General features: G+C 49.9%; 1 protein-coding gene across 1 annotated transcript in view; it reads left to right on the forward strand.

Annotated features, from left to right (window-relative positions):
- The window catches only part of SLC39A4 (solute carrier family 39 member 4), an 84,899-nt gene that overhangs the window by 21,884 nt on the left and 42,042 nt on the right, over positions 1-20,973 (forward strand). The window contains exons 2-5 of the mRNA XM_086966518.1: positions 3,557-3,823; positions 4,974-5,178; positions 13,739-14,037; positions 19,363-19,537. Of these exons, the coding sequence (XP_086822644.1) occupies positions 3,557-3,823; positions 4,974-5,178; positions 13,739-14,037; positions 19,363-19,537 (946 nt within the window). The remainder of the gene's footprint in view (positions 1-3,556; positions 3,824-4,973; positions 5,179-13,738; positions 14,038-19,362; positions 19,538-20,973) is intronic.

A 20,973-nucleotide genomic window follows, 5' to 3' on the forward strand; every position in this document is an offset into this window, starting at 1 on the left:
TCACCCAGCCACCCATCCCTCCATCCACCCTTCACCCATCCACCCACTCATCCACCCACTCATCCATCCACTCATCCACTCATGAATCCATCTATTGACCTCTCACCCACCCCTTCACTCCTCCATCCACCCCCCGTCCATCCACCCTCCTCAATCACCCATCCATCCCCACATCCACCCCTTCACTCATCCATCCATTCATTCATTCACCCCTTCACCCATCAATACATCAATCCATCCATTACCTCTCTCATCCATCCACCCACCGACTCGTCCACCATCCACCCCCCATTGATCCATCCACCATTTCACTGATCCATCCATCCCTCCACCCATCCATCTACCCTTCCAACCATACACACATCCATCCACTCCCATCCATCCCTCTACTCATGCATCCATCCTCTCTCCCACCATCCATCCACCCCTTCACCCATTCATCCATCCCCTCACTCATCCATCCACCCTGTCACCCACACATCCACCATTCCACCCATCACTCCACCCATACATACACCACTCCACCCATACATCTATTCACCCACATGGCAACATAACTGACGTCTGGTGGCCGACTCCACCCGACATCCCTCACACATTTGAGGATTCAAATTCGAATCTGCAGACCAACATCCCTGAACACAGACACTTCGGTGCCCCACACAAAGATCCTCATGAGTTGATGACCGCAGACCAGAGCCCACCGTCCCGATTCATGGCCCAAACCCGGATGGCAACCTCTCCCTCCCTTCCCAAAATAACGGAAGGACTCCCGCCCCTCCCCCTCACTCCCACCCCCCTCATAGCTGCCAAGGTTTCAGATTGCTTATGAGTGACATTTTCATAATTTCAGTGTAATTATGAGTGACATTCAACGACTGTGAGTGACACTTTCTCGCGAGCAAAATTTAACATGACAGGCTTTAAGCATCAGGTTATGCTTTGTTTGACCATGGTACCAGAGGTCAGACTGGTAAGCCCTATCTCCCTGTACTCCAATTGTTCTTTTTCCCTCCCAGCCAGTCAGAGGTAGCAGATATGAGCACAGGGGCCCGCACAGAACTGATTATAGGCAGCGTATACCACCCCATAGCAAGCTTTCCTGGTCTCTGGCCCTAAAGTGTTAGATCGCCAAAACTTTTACATCTAAACATGCTCATGTATGTATCAAGCAGGTAAAAGGTTAAAACGGCGGACACAGGCTTAACAGAGTGATTGTGAGGATGGCATGACACTGTTTATATGCATTATTCATTGTAAATGTTGCATAAACAACACTGGTGTTTCAACATCCACTCTAGAGCATCACATTGCATTTAGGCGAAGCATTACTTAAATAAACTATGTTGCATGTACATAACTGCTTTATTCTATTAACTGTGAAAGTGCCATAACTCAAGAATTGAAAGGTCACACATAGAAACACAGCACACAAGGACTATAGCACATAAGCAACATAAAACATGGCAATTAACTCCAGTTTTAAATCTGTAATAGGCACAATCCTATGTTCACCTGTCCCTACTACCTTCGGCTGTAGCTATAGCTGATGCTCCTCAACAACACACCTGTCAGCTGCCCCAAAAATTAAGTGAAACAGTCAGCTGACTCGTGGACACCACCACAGACAGACACTGAACAAGGCTCACCGGCAGTCAATGTGAGCTGGCAGCCATGGCACTGTAGTCTATTAAAACAAATCTCCTCAACCCTGATAAAAATTATGAATATCCCAAAAGCAGTTTGCGCTACCTGCCCAGCCCTGCAAACAGCAGCACAGATAAGGTGCCTACATTTAAAATTAAGAGAGTCAACACAGCGGACTCGTGGAAAAGTAGCTGAGCACTAGGCAGCTGAGGCACATAGGTCACTCATAGAAAGCAGTGTTAATTTAACATTACTCCTCGACTCAGACACCCAAAAATAATCAAACACTGTTCCGCCGCCTCCCCCTTACCTCGGACGCACGATTCACACCACAGCAGGGCTGTCGCAGAGAGCTATCCAATGCTGCTTTGCGAGACGCCGCTGGCAGGCTCCTGTCACGTACTGTGTGAACTTCTGCTAGAGGGCCCTGGCAGGCAGGCGATCATGAGCGCACTACAACTGCTAATTTAAAACCAATACCATTGCCAACCAAATAGCAAGGAGAGACTATACACACTTCAGGGGGCACTGGGGCACACACTTACTTTGCAAGGCTCATTGCAGCAATTCGGTAAAGGGCCGCCTTGTGGTCACAACTCCTGCTGCAAGCACGCTGTGGCCTTCTATCCTGCACGGCCAATTCACGGAGTCGACAGCTTCAGCTGCAGTGGGAGGCAAGGGGTCTCCTCTGCTAAAGCTGAAAGCGTGTCTGTTTGTTTGCTTTTATTTTTAGCAGAGGAGACTACTTGCCTGCACTGCAGCCGAAGCTGTCGACTCCGGGAATTGGCCCCCTCCTGGGAGAATCACCCAGACAAAGGGGCACAAAGGGAAGATCGGAGTGGAGCGCTCGCCCCCCTGGGATGGTGCTGCGCCCCCCCAGGGGGGCGCGCCCCACAGATTGAAGAACCCTGGTCTAAGGGCAGGCAAAGGTGACGGGTTCTGAGAGCCAGCCAGCTGAGAACTAGACGCGAGAGTCCTCCTCTGAGAGCCAGGAAGATGGCTTTGGTGACTGGATGGGTGGGCCGCTGAGCGTCTCTGAGGGACAGCTGAGGGTGGACAAGACCAAGGGTTTAGGCATGACCCGCTCTGGTTGGGCAGCTGGAGGTCTCTGGCACCTAGGGGCAGGCTGATGTGTGTATGGTATAAGACCCCCAAAAGAGGGGGACTGGAGGCCAGTGAAGGAACTGACAAACAGTTTAAACATTTTAGAAGTGTACGCCCCTTGTGGGATGGAAAAGAGGGGCGCATATTAATTTCATAGGCTCAAGGGGTGGACTAGCCATACAAGTGGAGAAGTGTGGCTCACTGGTTAGAGCAGGCAGACCCTGAAGCAGAGGTCAGACCCGGGACCAGGGTTCGATTCCCGACGCGGCAGGGTGTTGAGCTCAAATGTCCACGGACTCGATAATTCTCGCTTCGGTGCCTGACCTAATCATGGGTTCACACTCTGCAACTCTGGGCTTTAAGCTTGCTTAATCTCCACAACGCCCCCCCCCCCCTCTCCCCCCCCCCCCGCGGCGGGATGCCTGGCTTTCACCTTGGGGATGCCCTGTAGGGGCTATCTAACAGGGAAAAACCAGGACGGGTTCCCAAGGCAAGCGGGGAGATACCCCTTCGGGGGTCGATTCTGGCGCTATATAAGAAATGTAATAATAATAATAATAAGTGTTTGAAGACCAAAGCCGTACAGGACTTGAATTGCAAAGGGGACAAGCCTTTGCACAAGCTTAGCAAATGGCAGTCAGAACACACAATGTTGTGCACTGACACCTAGTGGAAAAGTCTCATTGTCGTCGGAGGGTCAAAATGTCATTATGATGATGAACATCTGTTATGAGGTCCACACCGATGACGTCACTTCCATCATACACAATGCTATTTGACCAGCCTCTCTCCTTGTGTCCTTCAGTGCATCACAGTCCGACACGTCTTCCAGTTTGTGGGTAAAGAAGATACCGGCAACGCCAACCTGACTGTGTCCGATTTCTTCCGGGTGGTCCCTGGTGTGTTACTTTACCTGACTGACCCAACCGGCACCTGCCTGGCTGTGAAGAACGGTACCTGGGTCAATGCCACCGCCAAGATGGAGGAAGAGCATGGCGAGGAACCCATCGAAGACATCGTGATGGAACTTCTAGAAGGAATAGCAGGACATTATAAACCCAACGAGACAGAGGTAAGGGGCAAGCACCAGAGGGTGGACAGACCCTGATGCGTGAGGGGTAAGCAACAGGGTAGGGGGTCCAGCAGTGGCCAATGAAACAGGGCAGGACACATCCAAGACCAAGTGATGTGTCTTCTAGGAGGAACCGAAGAGCATAATAAACCCAACGAGACAGAGGTAAGGGGCAAGTACCAGAGCAAGGACAGATCCTGAAGTGTGCATGCGGTGGGGCAGGTGGGTCAGCATTCAATGGGAGCGGGGGTCAATCAAACAGGGTGGAAGGACACAACTAGGAACCAAGAATGACCAAGTGATGTGCCTTCTAGGAGCAATCTAAGAACATTGTAAACCCAATGAAACAGAGGTATAGATCTGAGGTGTGTGGGGTAACAGGGAAGGTGGGTTCAGCATCTAGCAAGGGTAAATGAAGCATGCTGGAAGGGCACAGCTAAGAACTATCACAGATCACCAGGCAGAGCTTCTGGAAAGTATTGAAGCCCATCATAAACCCGAATCCAATGAGATGGAGTGAGATGCATGTAATAAAGAAAGGGCAGAACTGAGGTGCATGGGATGATGGGCCAGGAGAGGTCAGCATCCAATAGGGGATTCTAGCTCCCTTTGTCCGCTCTGTATCTGTCTATTTCAGCCTACACATCTCTCTCTCACTGTCCGCGACTCACTGTGTTCTCTCTTTCAATCTCTTTCGCTTTGACTCTGTCTCTCGCTCTCTTCCCGACACTCTATGAGCTACTTTCTATTTTTTCACCACACCTTCCCAACGTAAGAGTTAGCAAAAACAAAAAAAGCCAACCTCATCATGGCTCTCCCAACATACTTTGTGGGGCTACTGCCAATCATAACATGGCCAACAAAATACCAATAAAAATACCGCCAACCACTGCTGAATGGTAACCCAGACATGCCAATGTCACTTTCAAAGTACTGGCACTGGCTTAGGCAGTTAAACCAGAACACCTGACTCCGGCGACTAGTTACTGAAGCAGTGCCAAGTGCAACCACCGACTACCATATTCGGTGTTGGCAGGTACATGGTAGGTCATGGGGTGTCAGTATGTGTATTGTAGGCCATGGTGTATTCTTTTTCTATGTAGGGAGTATAGAATGACGTCTGATCTAACAATGTCACTGTCACCCCCAGAATTGCATCACCTCTCACCAGCTGTTGGAGGAGGCTGGCGTCGAAGGAGAGAGCACCGGCCATGAAGCCATCAGCCTGGTATCGGGTCTGATCATTAAACATGTCCTGGAGGGGAGTTGCTTGACCCCTCTGCCGTCACCGGACTTCTTCGTGGAGTATATCTTTAATAAATTCGGCAATGCTTCCAGGAACTTGACCACTGAGGGTGAGTATCATGACGCCCCCTTCTGCCACATCTGTCCTCCACCCAAAATCCGCTCCCATCCTAACATAATTGTACAGTTTGGGGCAAGCAGGACCCAGCAAACCTCAGATTATGTGAAAGTTAACCAGCCTTTCCTTCCAGTGTTTCATGGGAAATGAAGGGGTTGGACATAACAACAGCGCCTAGAAGATGAGGCAGCATTCACAGCTGTATGTACAAAATGCAGGCACACTATCTTACAAGATGTTGGGGGACAGATTAGAAACAGCTCATAGCTCTGCTGTGCTATGTTTTGAAGTCACCACTTTTTTACCCACTCTGGGGCCGATTGACAGAGCAAATCTGAGACAAAACCTTAAACTTACTACTTTTGGTATCCACAGAAGGCATTTAGTAGTTGTAAAGTTTGGATTTTGTCTTAAATTAGGATTTTATTTTAAGACCAAAATTTAAGACAAACTTAAATTTAACTTAAGTTTAATTTAAAAGAAAATCTTAACTTAAGACAAAATCCTAATTTAAGACAAAATCCTAACTTTACTACTACTTAATGCCTTCTGTGAATACCAAAAGTAGTAAGTTTAGGATTTTGTCTCTGATAGTTCTGTGAATTGGCCCCTCTGTGTTTTCTATCAGACACCACTTCTCAATCTGCCCATAATGTGCTAAATTCCATACTCCTGAAAATAACTTAAATCATTTAAGTGTGTCTATACGTCCTCCCACCCTTTTGTTAACAGTACTTCAGACCTATTATGTGCCCCTACTTGTGTTTGGCAGAGGGTCCTTGCTACGGGTACCACTGCAGTAGGTTGGGGGTCTTCTTCCGCGCTATATTATGGTGGTCAACCTGTGACTGGTTGTGGTGTTCATGAGGCTTTCCTTGGTTATTTCCAGTTGCTAAAATATGGGTTAATACCCCTTCCAGGATCATTCACAGCATGGGGCCATCAGACCCGCACAACTTTACTCTCACTGCAAACATTCCTGAATGTCAAACTATTTTAAAATATGTTTTGTTCAGAACCAATGCCTTTCTCTTAATATGTGGAATTTCAGCCTAGTGTTGATTCAGTAAAGGCACCAGGTGGCTTTTGGAAAGAACCGTCAATTCTGGGTCAAACCTGGATAAGACGCTCTATGACTTACTTCTTCCTCTATCCCTCGAGGAGATTCTCGAAGGCTTTAATCATTTCTCTGTACTTGAGTGACAATTCCTAAATAAGGATCACTTTTAAAATCCTGGGTGAGCTGCCCTAGAATCCTCTATTCCTGCTTTACTTCTGGTTGCAATCCTGTAAGTATTAATTCCTGCTCTATCCATGGATGAGATCCTTCAATCCTCTATCCCTGCTTCATTACTGGTTGAGATGTTGTAAGGGTGGATCCATGCTCTATACATGGATGAGATCATTCAATCCTCTATCCCTGCTTCATTACTGGTTGAGATGTCCTTTGCTATATCCTTGGGTGGAATCCTCCATCCCTGCTTCATTAATGGTTGAGATGTTGTAAGGGTTGATTCATGCTCTATCCATGCTCCAATCCCTTTTCCCTGCTTCATTACTCTTTAAGATGTTGTGAGGGTTGATCCTTGCTCTATCCATGGGGGAGGTCCTCCAAACCTCTATCCCTGCTTCATTACTGGTTAAGATGTTGTAAGGGTTGATCCTTGCTCTATCCATGGGTGGAATCCTCCAATCCCCTATCCCTGCTTCATTACTGGTTGAGATGTTGTAAGGGTTGATCCTTGCTCTATCCATGGGTGGGATCTTCCAATCCTCTATCCCTGCTTCATTACTGGTTGAGATGTTGTTAGGGTGATCCTTGCTCTATCCATGGGTGGGATCCTCCAATCCTCCATCCCAGCTTCATTACTGGTTGAGATGTTGTAAGGGGTGAGCCATCCTCTATCCATGGGTGGGATCCTACAATCCTTTTTCCCGGCTTCATTACTGGTTGAGATGTTGTAAGGGTGGATCCGTGCTCTATCCATGGGTGGGATCCTCCAGTCTTCTATACCTGCTTTATTACAGGTTGAGATGTTGTAAGCGTTGATCCTTGCTCTATCCATGGGTGGAATCCTCCAATGCTCCATCCCTGCTTCATTACTGGCTGAGATGTTGTGAGGGTTGATCTTTGCTCTATCCATGGGTGAGGTCCTCTAATCCTCTATCCTTGCTTCATTACTGGTTGAGATGTTGTAGGGGTTAATCGTTGCTCTATCCATGGGTGGGATCTTCCAATCCTTAATCCCTGCTTCATTACTGGTTGAGATGTTTTAAGAGTTGATCCTTGCTCTATCCATGGGTGGGGCCCTCCAATCCTTTCTCCCTGCTTCATTACTGGTTGAGATGTTTAAGGATGGATCCGGGTTCTACCCATGGGTGGGATCCTCCAATCCTCTATCCCTGCTTCATTACTGGTTTAGATGTTTAAGGGTGGATCCGGGTTCTACCCATGGGTGGGATCCTCAAATTCTCTATCCCTGCTTCATTACTGGTTGAGATGTTTACGGGTGAATCTGTATCCTACCCATGGATGAGATCCTCCAAACCTTTATCCCGGCTTCATTACTGGTTGAGCTGTTGTAAGAGATGATCATTGCTCTATCCATGGACGGGATCCTCCAATCCTCTATCCCTGCTTCATTACTGGTTGAGATTTTGTAAGGGTTGATTCCTGCTCTATTCATGGGTGGAATCCTCTAATCCTCTATCCCTGCTTCATTACTGGTTGAGATGTTGTAAGGGTGGATCCCTGCTCTATCCATAGGTGGGATGCTCCAATCCTCTATCCCTGCTTCATTACTGGTTAAGATATTGTAAGGGTTGATCCTTGCTCTATCCATGGGTGGGATCCTCCAATCCTCTTTCTCTGCTTCCATACTGGTTGACATGTTGTAAGGGTGATCCGTGCTCTATCCATAGGTGGGATCCTCCAATCCTCTATCCCTGCTTCATTACTGGTTGAGATGTTTAAGTGTGGATCCCTGCTCTATCCATGGGTGAGATCCTCTAATTCTCTATCCCTGCTTGGTTATTTGCTTGAGATCCTTTAAGGATTGATTCCTGCTCTCTCCAATGATGAGATCCTCTAAGTCTTGATCCCTGCTCTATCTGCAGGTGAGATCCTCCAATTCTCTGCCCCTGCTTCAGTATTGCTTGAAATCTTTAAAGCATTGATTCCTGCTCTAGACATGGACTAGATCCTCTGAAAAGTGATCTCTGCTCTATCCGTGGATGAGATCCTCCAGTCTTCAGTCCCTGCATAATTAATGGTTGTGATCTTTTAAGCATTAGTTCCTGCTCTAGACATGGATGAGATCCACTAAGGTTGGATCCCTGCTCTATCCGCGGGTGAGATTCTCCAATCCTCTATCCCTACTTTATTACTGATCGAGATGTTGTAAGGGTGTATCCGTGCTCTATCCATGGGTGGGATCCTCCAATCCTTTTCCCCTGCTTCATTACTGGTTGAAATGTTGTTAGGGTGATCCGTGCTCTACCCATGGGTGGCATCCTCCAATCCTTTTTCCCTGCTTCATTACTGATCGAGATGTTGTAAAGGTTGATCCGTGCTCTATCCATGGGTGGGATCCTCCAATCCTTTTTCCCTGCTTCATTACTGGTTGAGATGTTGTTAGGGTGATCCGTGCTCTACCCATGGATGGCATCCTCCAATCCTTTTTCCCTGCTTCATTACTGGTTGAGATGTTGTAAGGGTTCATCCCTGCTCTATCCCTGGGTGAGAAGTTCTAAGACTTGATTCATGATGTATGCTTGGATCAGATCTTCTAAGAATGTATCCCTACTTTATCTGTATGTGAGATAGCCTAATAACTGTTTCCTGATTTACCACTCATTGCAGTCCTGTGAGTACAGATTCCTGCTCTCGCCACGGGTGTGAATGTCTTATGCTTGAATTATAAATCTTCTCTCCTGCAATATTTTCTTGGATAATGGTGGAATTTGTCAGAGACCGTATTTTCTTCAAACCATCAATCAAAATTATGATAATTTTCGCTATTAATTGTTTATTCTCTTATACGTTTTCCATATCTCTCCAATTCATTTACATATATATGGATCTGCAATGATTTTAGACTGAAATGACAAATCTTTCTGTTGCCCAGTTTTGTAAACAAATTGCTTCAAACACCACAGACGACGAATACTTGTTTCATGAAGCCATTTCTACATCGACGGCCATATATTTAATGTACACTAAACGTATTCTGTATGTCGACCTACTTAAGTCTGTGTGTTCTCAGTTGACCTGATTTCCAAAGGTTTTGGTAGCTTAGGTGTTTAAAAGAGGCATTTATGATTCTAAAATGCACATTGTGGTTGACAGAGTTACAATAAATCTAATATGTTAGGATAAAGTCCACTTATGATAGTGAAACATCTGCCAATGAGGCAGATCTTATTGCAATGCATTGTATTGTAATTTGATTTACATGGTGCTTAGTAACCCTTACAGGGTGTTGAAGTGCTTTACGGCAATTAGCACGCTACTCTCTACCATCTTTAAGGATGTAGGTTCTCACAAACATTGTGAAAGGCCATTTCCACCTTGAGAAGACTAGACGATGCAGTGTAAGAAAAGACTGGAGTAAATGTTTTGTCCAAAGAGGAAATGTAAAGTGATCTCCTCTCCATATTTAATCTGAGCTTCAAAGAAGAGGTTCTCTGCAGGTAAATAGGTCTTCCATGTGGATTTAGAAGACAATCCTGATACTCCGATATGACATTGTACAAGCTCTCACCTTCACATACGGATAGTGGAACCAGAGGTGACAAGGGGGCACTTGCACATGCCCCTGGAGTGGGGATAGGAACACTTAAGCATGCCCTGGCAAAAGCTAAGGGGCGCTTAAACCTGGCAGTTGACAAGGGCACACTGAAACTTTCCCTGGCACTAGAGATGGGAGTACGTACACCTGCCCTTTCGCCACTCAAAAGGCACTATCATCTTTCCTAGCACCAGATAAGGGAGTACTTAAACCTGCACTAAAACAGTAAGGGGACACCTATAAATGCCCTGGCAAAAGACAAAGAAGCACTAATACCTGCACTGGCAGTTGACCAGGAAGCACCTAAAACCACCCTGGAACCAGACATGGAAGCACTTACACCTACCCTGGCCAAGACAAGGAGGCACTTACACCTGCCCTGGCTCAATAAAAGGAAGAGCTAAGACCTAGCAACAGATGTGGAACCCACTAGAGAAAGACGCACCCGACAAGGGTTCACTAATAACTGCCCTGGCACCAGAAAAGATAACATTTACAACTACCCTTACACCGGAGAAGAAAGCACTTGCAGCTGCCCGGGCACCAGAGAAGGGAGGACTTACAACTGTCCTGACAATAGAGCAGGGAGGAGTTACACCTGCCTTGGCATCAGAGATAGGACAATGTTTACCTATACTGCAATTGAACACTTAAACCTATCCTAGCCCCAGAGAAGGATGCACTTACACCTGCCCTGCCAGTAACGAATACATCACTTAAACCTGCTCTGGCATGAGACAAGGGAGCATTTACACCAGTCTTAGCATCAGAAAAGGGAGCACTTAAACCTACCCTGGCACCAGAGAAGGCAGCTCTTACACCTATCCTGAAATAGAGAAGGGATTACTCACATCTGTGGCAGCACCAGAGAAGATAGCACATACACCTGTCCCAGCACCAGAGCAAGAAGGGCTTACACTGGCCCTGCCACCAGCCACGTGGTCGCTAACACCTGCCCTAGTAATAGAGAAGGGTACGCTTAATCCTGCCCTGGCACAAGACAAGGGAGCACTTAAACCTGTCTTTATACCAGAGCTGGGGGCACCTACACCCATCCTAGCCCCAGAGAAGGAAGGACATACACTTGCCTTAGTACCAGACAACAGAGCACTTACACCTTTCCTGGCATTATAAAAGGCAGCTCTTTCACCTTCCCTTGCAGTATATTAGGGAGCACTTACACCTTCCCTGGCAGTATAGAAGAGAGCACATATACCTTCGCTGGCAGTAGAGAAGGAAGCACTTACACCTTCCCAGGCAGTATTAAAGGGAGCACTTAAACCTTTACTGGCAGTAGAGAAGGAAGCACTTGCACCTTCCCTGGCAGTAACTATAGGGGCCGAGAAACCCTCAGGGTAGCTGTTGCGCCATACAAGTTAAAGAAATAAATACATTCCCTGGTAGTAGAGACTGGAGCACTTACACATTCCCTGGCAATAGAGAAGCAAGCACTTACACCTGTCCTGGCAGTAGAGAAGGAAGCACTTGCACCTTCCCTGACAGTATAGAAGGGAACACTTACACCTTCCCTGGCATTAGAGAAGGAAGCACTTACATAATCCCTGGCAGTACAGAAGAAAGCACATACACGTTGCATGGCAGTATAGAAGGGCAGTAGAGAAGGGAGCATTTATACGTTACCTGGCAGTATAGAAGGGAGCACTTACACATTCACTTACAGTAGAGAAGGAAGCACTTACACCTTTCCTGGCAGTAGAGAAGGAAGCACTTGCACCTTCCCTGACAGTATAGAAGGGAGCACTTACAGATGTACTGGCAGTAGAGAAGGAAGCACTTACACATTCCCTGGCAGTATAGACGGGAGCACTTACACATTCCCTGGCAGTAGAGAAGCAAGCACTTACATCTTCCCTGGCAGTATAGAAGGAGCACTTACACCTTTCCTGGCAGTAGAGAAGGAAGCACTTGCACCTTCCCTGACAGTATAGAAGGGAGCACTTACACCTACCCTGGCAGTAGAGAATGAAGCACTTACACATTCCCTGGCAGTACAGAAGAAAGCACATACAGGTTGCATGGCAGTAGAGAAGGGAGCATTTACACGTTACCTGGCAGTATAGAAGGGAGCACTTACACGTTCAGTTACAGTAGAGAAGGGAGAATTTACACATTCCCTGGCAGAAGAGAAGGGAGCACTTACACCACACCTGGCAGTATAGAAGGGAGCACCTACACTTTCCCTGGCAGTATAGAAGGGAGCACTTACAACTTAGGGGGGAAGGAGCAGACTCATCTTGGTTCACCGTAAGGGACACATCGTGACAAAAGTGTGAATATAGGGGCCCCTGTGCCCTTCTTCCATGGGGCATAGAAGACCCAACATTGGGGTATTTGAGAGCCAGACTAGTTAAGAGGTAGACACAGCTCACTCTTTCTCAGAGGCAATGCTGAATGCATGGTTGCCATACTAGGATCCCGTATCCCTGTCCTGAAGAAAGCCATGGACTTAATTGAGCTACAAGGCTGAAACATGTTGACGATACCAGTGGTGATAGGATACTAAATCCCCTTATCTCCACAATTGATTTGAACACCAAGTGTCAGGTCGAGCAAATAAATTATATTTAAATCATGGGCCCATTCTTAGTTAGAAGTACCTCCATGACCCCAGGTGAAGGCATGCTCTCCATTAAACAAGGTTTTTGGAGAGTGTGGTTTGTCCTGTGATGAAGCATGACACCTGGGGGTGTGCGATGACAATCTGTTACATTTTCGCGTATGTCCAATACTTGTACTGAGTAGTGTTGGGAGGGATACATTAAAAAGATTCTCGGTAGCTTATTTAGTGAGCATCTAGCACTTACACCTGCCCTGGCAGTAGAGATGGGAGCACTTACACCTTCACTGGCAGTAGAGAAGGGAGCACCTACATCTTCCCAGGCAGTATAGAAGGGAGCACTTACACCTTCCCTGGCAGTATAGAAGGGAGCACTTACACTTTCCCTGGCAGTAGAGAAGGGAGCACTTACACCTTCACTGGCAGAAGAGAAGGGAGCACTTACACCTTCACTGGCAGAAGAGAAGGGAGCAATTAAATCTTTCCTGGCAGTGGAGCAGGGAGCACTTACACCTATCCTGGCACTAGATAAAGAAGGACATATATCTGCAATGACATGAGATGGAAGTACTTCTCTGGCATAATAGAAGGGAGCACTTACACCTGACCTGAGAATAGAGAAAGAAGCACTTGCAAATGACCTGACACTAGAGAAGGAAAGACATATATCTACACTGACACAAGACAGGGTAGCACTTACACCTGCCCTGGCACCAGACAAGGGAGCACATACACTTTCCCTGGCAGTACAGAAGGGGGCACTTCCACATGCCCTGGCAGTAGAGATGGAAGCTATAACACCTGCTCTGGCAGTACAGAAGGGAGCATGTACACCCATTCTAGCACTAGAGAACGGTGCACACACACCTTTCATAGCACCAAAGAAGGTGGAGGCGCACATTTGACCTGGCCCAAAACAGGGCTGCATTCACGTCTGCGCTGACACCAGAGAAGGGAGCATTGGAACCTGTCCTGGCAGTAGAAATGGGAGCACTTAACCTGTACTGGCATCAGATGAAGGAACATATCATCTACCATGGCAGAAGAGGGTAAAGGATGCCCTGGAGCCTAATGTTCCAGGGAAGATGGGAGCCAAGCCACTAATTTAGGTAATGGCAGATACTACATACAAGTATGCCAGAGCCAGAAGGAATCACCAGTGTTCTTGGGTTCTTGTATTACAGAGCTGGGAATGATCATGAAGACCTTGAACTTATATGACCCGGCGACCCACACCCAAGAGGATGGTCATGCTCACACTGAAGATCACAACCATGTGCACGCTGATGGCCACGACCACTCGAGTGGCCATACCCATGAGGATGAACATGATCACGCCCATGACCACGCCCATGATGATGGCCATGAACATGACCATGACCATGAAGGCCATGAGCACAACACGGCTGCTACACCAGCGCGCCACCAACGCAGTATCGACAGAGCAGAGGAGCCCCATGCACACGAGCTCAGCCCAGACACGGTAAGAAGCCAGAAGCTGGTAAGCTCTAAATTGTATGTTTCCACCCTGAAGCTTCCTAGATATGAGTACTGTTGCAGGTCATGTTTAAAGTCTCAAGGCTCACTCATAAACTATTCCCTCCTCTTCTTTTCTCCACAACTTTGATGCAAATGAAATTTGAACACATTCTGTCCATGGGACCATCTAATAATTAGTTGGTGTTGATTGTATGAATCCTTATGAAGTATTGAGAGATATGTGTGACTTGTTGTTAAATTAGTAAACATCAGATTCAAAGCAAGATATCAAATGCCCATCTACCCCAAATAGAACAAACCACTGCACAGAACAAAACAGCTTACTCACGATCCTAAAGAAATTTTGAAGGTTACACCCCCTGACACATAAACACAACCCCTCACTGCCCGAAAATACATCTGACCCTTTCCCATTGCTGCACAATACTAAATGGCCAGCATTGCGGTTCGGTCCAGGCGTCCCCAGTAGATTGTCCTGGGGCAGTCAGTGTTCCTGAGCTTTGGCATGTCTGCCTTTGATGACTGGGTGTCACTGTGCCCCAATACTAGTGTTACTGCCTTTGTACGATGGACATTCCAAGGACCAAGGAAGTCTTCAGAGCACGGGAAAGGATTTGGAACTCTGCATCTGTTCGGCGCAAGTGATCCCACTCAATAAACTCAGTGTTCATTCAGGTGTATTTCTATATCAGGAATTCTTTACTTAAAGTAAAAAGAGGGCAGTTAAAATAAAAAGGCAAAACACCCTGTGTTCACACAAAACTCCTTAGTGGATGGATCCTTTCAAGTCAGCCGGGATGAATAGTGCCTGTGCCTCTTGGGTGACTCACGCCATCAAGGCAACCTCCATGCAGGCTTCAGTCAGCTGCACCTTACCCTGTTCAGGACCATGATGCTCCATGCAGGCTTCAGTCGGCTGCACCGTACCCTGTTCAGGTCCCGATGCTCCATGCAAGCTTCAGTCAGCTGCACCTTACCCTGTTCAGGACCCTGATGCTCCATGCAGGCTTCAGTCGGCTGCACCGTACCCTGTTCAGGACCCTGATGCTCCGTGCAGGCTTCAGTCGGCTGCACCTTACCCTGTTCAGGTCCCGATGCTCCATGCAGGCCTAAGTCGGCTGCACCTTACCCTGTTCAGGACCCTGATGCTCCGTGCAGGCTTTAGTCGGCTGCACCTTACCCTGTTCAGGTCCCGATGCTCCATGCAGGCCTAAGTCGGCTGCACCTTACCCTGTTCAGGTCCCGATGCTCCATGCAGGCTTCAGTAGGCTGCACCTTACCCTGTTCAGGACCCTGATGCTCCGTGCAGGCTTCAGTCGGCTGCACCTTACCCTGTTCAGGTCCCGATGCTCCATGCAGGCCTAAGTCGGCTGCACCTTACCCTGTTCAGGACCCTGATGCTCCATGCAGGCTTCAGTCGGCTGCACCTTACCCTGTTCAGGACCCTGATGCTCCGTGCAGGCTTCAGTCGGCTGCACCTTACCCTGTTCAGGTCCCGATGCTCCATGCAGGCCTAAGTCGGCTGCACCTTACCCTGTTCAGGACCCTGATGCTCCGTGCCGGCTTCAGTCGGCTGCACCTTACCCTGTTCAGGACCCTGATGCTCCATGCAGGCTTCAGTCGGCTGCACCGTACCCTGTTCAGGACCCTGATGCTCCGTGCAGGCTTCAGTCGGCTGCACCTTACCCTGTTCAGGTCCCGATGCTCCATGCAGGCCTAAGTCGGCTGCACCTTACCCTGTTCAGGTGCCGATGCTCCATGCAGGCTTCAGTAGGCTGCACCTTACCCTGTTCAGGACCCTGATGCTCCATGCAGGCTTCAGTCGGCTGCACCTTACCCTGTTCAGGTCCCGATGCTCCATGTAGGCCTAAGTCGGCTGCACCTTACCCAGTTCAGGTCCCGATGCTCCATGCAGGCTTCAGTAGGCTGCACCGTACCCTGTTCAGGACCCTGATGCTCCGTGCAGGCTTCAGTCGGCTGCACCTTACCCTGTTCAGGTCCCGATGCTCCATGCAGGCTTAAGTAGGCTGCGCCTTACCCTGTTCAGGACCCTGATGCTCCATGCAGGCTTCAGTCGGCAGCACCTTACCCTGTTCAGGTCCCGATGCTCCATGCAGGCCTAAGTCGGCTGCACCTTACCCTGTTCAGGTCCCGATGCTCCATGCAGGCTTCAGTAGGCTGCACCTTACCCTGTTCAGGACCCTGATGCTCCATGCAGGCTACAGTCGGCTGCACCGTACCCTGTTCAGGACCCTGATGCTCCGTGCAGGCTTCAGTCGGCTGCACCTTACCCTGTTCAGGTCCCGATGCTCCATGCAGGCCTAAGTCGGCTGCACCTTACCCTGTTCAGGTCCTGATGCTCCATGCAGGCTTCAGTAGGCTGCACCTTACCCTGTTCAGGACCCTGATGCTCCATGCAGGCTTCAGTCGGCTGCACCTTACCCTGTTCAGGTCCCGATGCTCCATGCAGGCTTCAGTCGGCTGCACCTTACCCTGTTCAGGTCCCGATGCTCCATGCAGGCTTCAGTCGGCTGCACCTTACCCTGTTTAGGACCCTGATGCTCCGTGCAGGCTTCAGTCGGCTGCACCTTACCCTGTTCAGGTCCCGATGCTCCGTGCAGGCTTCAGTCGGCTGCACCTTACCCTGTTCAGGACCCTGATGCTCCGTGCAGGCTTCAGTCGGCTGCACCTTACCCTGTTCAGGACCCTGATGCTCCATGCAGGCTTCAGTCGGCTGCAGCTTACCCTGTTCAGGTCCCGATGCTCCATGCAGGCTTCAGTCGGCTGCACCTTACCCTGTTCAGGTCCCGATGCTCCATGCAGGCTTCAGTCGGCTGCACCTTACCCTGTTCAGGACCCTGATGCTCCGTGCAGGCTTCAGTCGGCTGCACCTTACCCTGTTCAGGACCCTGATGCTCCGTGCAGGCTTCAGTCGGCTGCACCTTACCCTGTTCAGGTCCCGATGCTCCATGCAGGCTTCAGTCGGCTGCACCTTACCCTGTTCAGGACCCTGATGCTCCGTGCAGGCTTCAGTCGGCTGCACCTTACCCTGTTCAGGACCCTGATGCTCCGTGCAGGCTTCAGTCAGCTGCGCCTTACCCTGTTCAGGACCCCGATGCTCCGTGCAGGCTTCAATCAGCTGCACCTTACCCTGTTCAGGACCCTGATGCTCCGTGCTGGCTTCAGTCGGCTGCGCCTTGCCCTGTTCAGGACCCTGATGCTCTGTGCAGGCTTCAATCAGCTGCGCCTTACCCTGTTCAGGACCCTGATGCTCCGTGCAGGCTTCAGTCGGCTGCACCTTGCCCTGTTCTGGATCCCGATGCTCCATGCAGGCTTCAGTCGGCTGCACCGTACCCTGTTCAGGACCCTGATGCTCCATGCAGGCTTTAGTCAGCAGCACTTTGCCTTGTTCCGGGTTCCAATGCTCCGTGCAGGCTTCAGTCGGCTGCGCCTTGCCCTGTTCTGGATCCCGATGCTCAGTGCAGGCTTCAGTCGGCTGCACCTTGCCCTGTTCTGGATCCCGATGCTCCATGCAGGCTTCAGTCGGCTGCGCCTTGCCCTGTTCCAGGTCCCAATTCTCCGTGCAGGCTTCAGTCGGCTGCACCTTGCCCTGTTCCAGGTCCCAATTCTCCGTGCAGGCTTCAATTAGCAGCACTTTGCCTTGTTCCGGGTCCCAATGCTCCATGCAGGCTTCAGTCGGCTGCACCTTGTCCTGTTCCAGGTCCCAATTCTACGTGCAGGCCTCAATCAGCAGCACTTTGCCTTGTTCCAGGTCCCGATGCTCCATGCAGGCTTCAGTCGGCTGCACCTTACCCTGTTCAGGACCCTGATGCTCCGTGCAGGATTCAATTGGGTGCGCCTTGCCCTGTTCAAGATCCCGATGCTCTGTGCAGGCTTCAGTCAGCTGCGCCTTACCCTGTTCAGGACCCTGATGCTCCGTGCAGGCTTCAGTCGGCTGCACCTTACCCTGTTCAGGACCCTGATGCTCCGTGCAGGATTCAATTGGCTGCGCCTTGCCCTGTTCAGGATCCCGATGCTCAGTGCATTCTTCAGTCAGTGGTGCCTTGCCCTGTTCAGGATCCCGATGCTCCGTGCAGGCTTCAATCAGCAGCACTTTGCCTTGTTCCGGGTCCCGATGCTCGGTGCAGGCTTCAGTCGGCTGCACCTTACCCTGTTCTGGTCCCGATGTTCCGTGCATTCTTCAGTCAGTGGTGCCTTGCCCTGTTCAGGATCCCGATGCTCCGTGCAGGCTTCAATCAGCAGCACTTTGCCTTGTTCCGGGTCCCGATGCTCCATGCAGGCTTCAGTCAGCTGCACCTTACCAAGTTCAGTACCCTGACGCTCCGTGCAGGCTTCAGTCGGCTGCACCTTACCCTGTTCAGGACCCTGATGCTCCGTGCAGGCTTCAGTCGGCTGCACCTTGCCCTGTTCCGGATCCCGATGCTCCATGCTGGCTTCAGTCGGCTGCACCTTGCCCTGTTCCGGATCCCGATGCTCCATGCTGGCTTCAGTCAGCTGCACCTTACCCTGTTCAGGACCCTGATGCTCCGTGCAGGCTTCAGTCGGCTGCACCTTGCCCTGTTCCGGATCCCGATGCTCCATGCTGGCTTCAGTCGGCTGCACCTTGACCTGTTCAGGATCCCAATGCTCCGTGCAGGCTTCAGTCGGGGGCGCCTTGCCCTGTTCCAGGTCCCGATGCTCTGTGCATTCTTCAGTCAGTGGTGCCTTGCCCTGTTCAGGACCCTGATGCTCCGTGAAGGCTTCAGTCGGCTGCACCTTACCCTGTTCAGGACCCTGATGCTCCATGCAGGCTTCAGTCGGCTGCACCTTGCCCTGTTCCGGGTCTCGATGCTCCGTGCAGGCTTCAGTCGGCTGCACCTTGCCCTGTTCCGGGTCTCGATGCTCCGTGCAGGCTTCAGTCGGCGGCGCCTTGCCCTGTTCCGGGTCCCGATGCTCCATGCAGGCTTCAGTCGGCGGCGCCTTGCCCTGTTCCGGGTCCGGGTGCTCCGTGCATTCTTCAGTCAGCGTCTTCTATGAATACCAAAAGTAATATGTTAAGCCAAAAGTACTAAATTTAACCAAAAGTAGTAAGTGCATTCTGTGAATACCAAAAGTAGTAAGTTTAGGATTTTGTCTCAGATTAGTTCTGGGAATCAGGCCCACTGTGGCTGAGGGTGGTCACTGCCTGATGGTCTGGGATCCTGATGCTGGGTTCAATGCTGCTACAAGTTGTTCTTCATGCTGACTATGCTTGGGCTACACACACACACAGTGGTCACTGCTTAACATGTCTTTCTGTTCTTTACAGGCATGTTTCAGCCCTGCTAACATCCTGAAGATCTACAGCATCAGCAACGCCACAGGGGTCTCACCTGCAGACTTCACCCGGCTCAGTCCAGCCCTGCTCCAGCAGCAGCTCAGTGCAGCCTGCACCCAGGTGCACAAGGTCCCCCCATCCAGCGGCAAGCTGACCACTGCAGAGAGTGAGTGTACCCCGGGTGCAAGGTCCCAACCAAGCACAGGACTCTTCTGCCCTTCCAGATACCCACCCCTGCTCCTTGTCTGAAGGGAGCTTTACTGCTTTACTAGCTAGTTATCCGCTAGATAAGTCACACCTCTTCTTCTAACTCCCTCGCTTCTAGAATTCCATCTTTCCCATTGCTCTTCCCCTTTCTCTTTACCCCTTTGCATGTCACTATGTTATCACTTGTTCCATACTCTGTTGCACCTGGTGACTGGCTCAATCACACGATACCTTAGCACTGCAGGGAACCCAATATCTGAAAATGGTACTCACATGTGAAACTCCGGGGAATATCAATCACAGGAGCACAAAAATCAAAAACACCAACAGTCCGCAGTTTCAGGCATTCAAGGTGATGCATATTCACGGAATACAGGGGCCCAGTGATGCTCACTGCCATCCAAGACCTTCACTTTTCAGAGTCCAAGTCGATCTCAATGGTTCACACATGCATTTGAGGCCTTAGCAGAATCATCTGAGTCTAAGAACTGAATATGGTGATTGTCCTCCCAACCATCGAAGATATCTGCTCTCCGGAGAGGTCAGTAAGTAGGTGTCCCATCGCTTATCCAAGAAACCAGCTCTTCAGAAAGTCCGAGAAGCAAATGTTCCATTGCTCATCCAAGACACAGGTTCTAAAGAGTGCAGGACGCAGGTGTCCATTCCTCATCCAAGACACCAGCTCTCCAGAGAGGTCAGGAAGCAGGTGTCCCATTGCTCATCCAAGACACCAGGTCTCCAGAGAGGACAGGAAGCAGGTGTCCATTCCTCATCCAAGACACCAGTTCTCCAGAGAGGTCAGGAAGCAGGTGTCCCATTGCTCATCCAAGACACCAGCTCTCCAGAGAGGTCAGGAAGCAGGTGTCCATTCCTCATCCAAGACACCAGGTCTCCTGAGAGGTCAGGAAGCAGGTGTCCCATTTCCCATCCAAGACACCAGGTCTCCAGAGAGGCTAGGAAGCAGGTGTCCCATTTCCCATCCAAGACACCAGGTCTCCAGAGAGTCCAGGAAGCAGGTGTCCATTCCTCATCCAAAACACCAGGTCTCCAGAGAGTCCAGGAAGCAGGTGTCCCATTTCCCATCCAAGACACCAGCTCTCCATAGAGTCCGAGAAGCAGATGTGCCATTGCTCATCCAAGACACCAGCTGTACGGAGAAGCCAGGAAGCAGGTGTCCCATTGCTCATCCAAGACACTAGCTCTCCAGAGAGTCCAAGAAGCAGGTGTTCCTTCTTCATCCAAGACATCAGCTCTCCAGAGAGGCCAGGAAGCAGGTGTCCATTCCTCATCCAAGACACCAGGGCTCCAGAGAGTCCAGGAAGCAGGTGTTCATTCCTCATCCAAGACACCAGCTCTCCGGAGAGGTCAGGAAGCAGGTGTCTCATTTCCCATCCA

The sequence above is a fragment of the Lissotriton vulgaris genome, chromosome 4_1 (assembly GCF_964263255.1).
Source record: "Lissotriton vulgaris chromosome 4_1, aLisVul1.2, whole genome shotgun sequence".
In the NCBI taxonomy this organism is placed as follows: Eukaryota; Metazoa; Chordata; class Amphibia; order Caudata; family Salamandridae; genus Lissotriton; species Lissotriton vulgaris.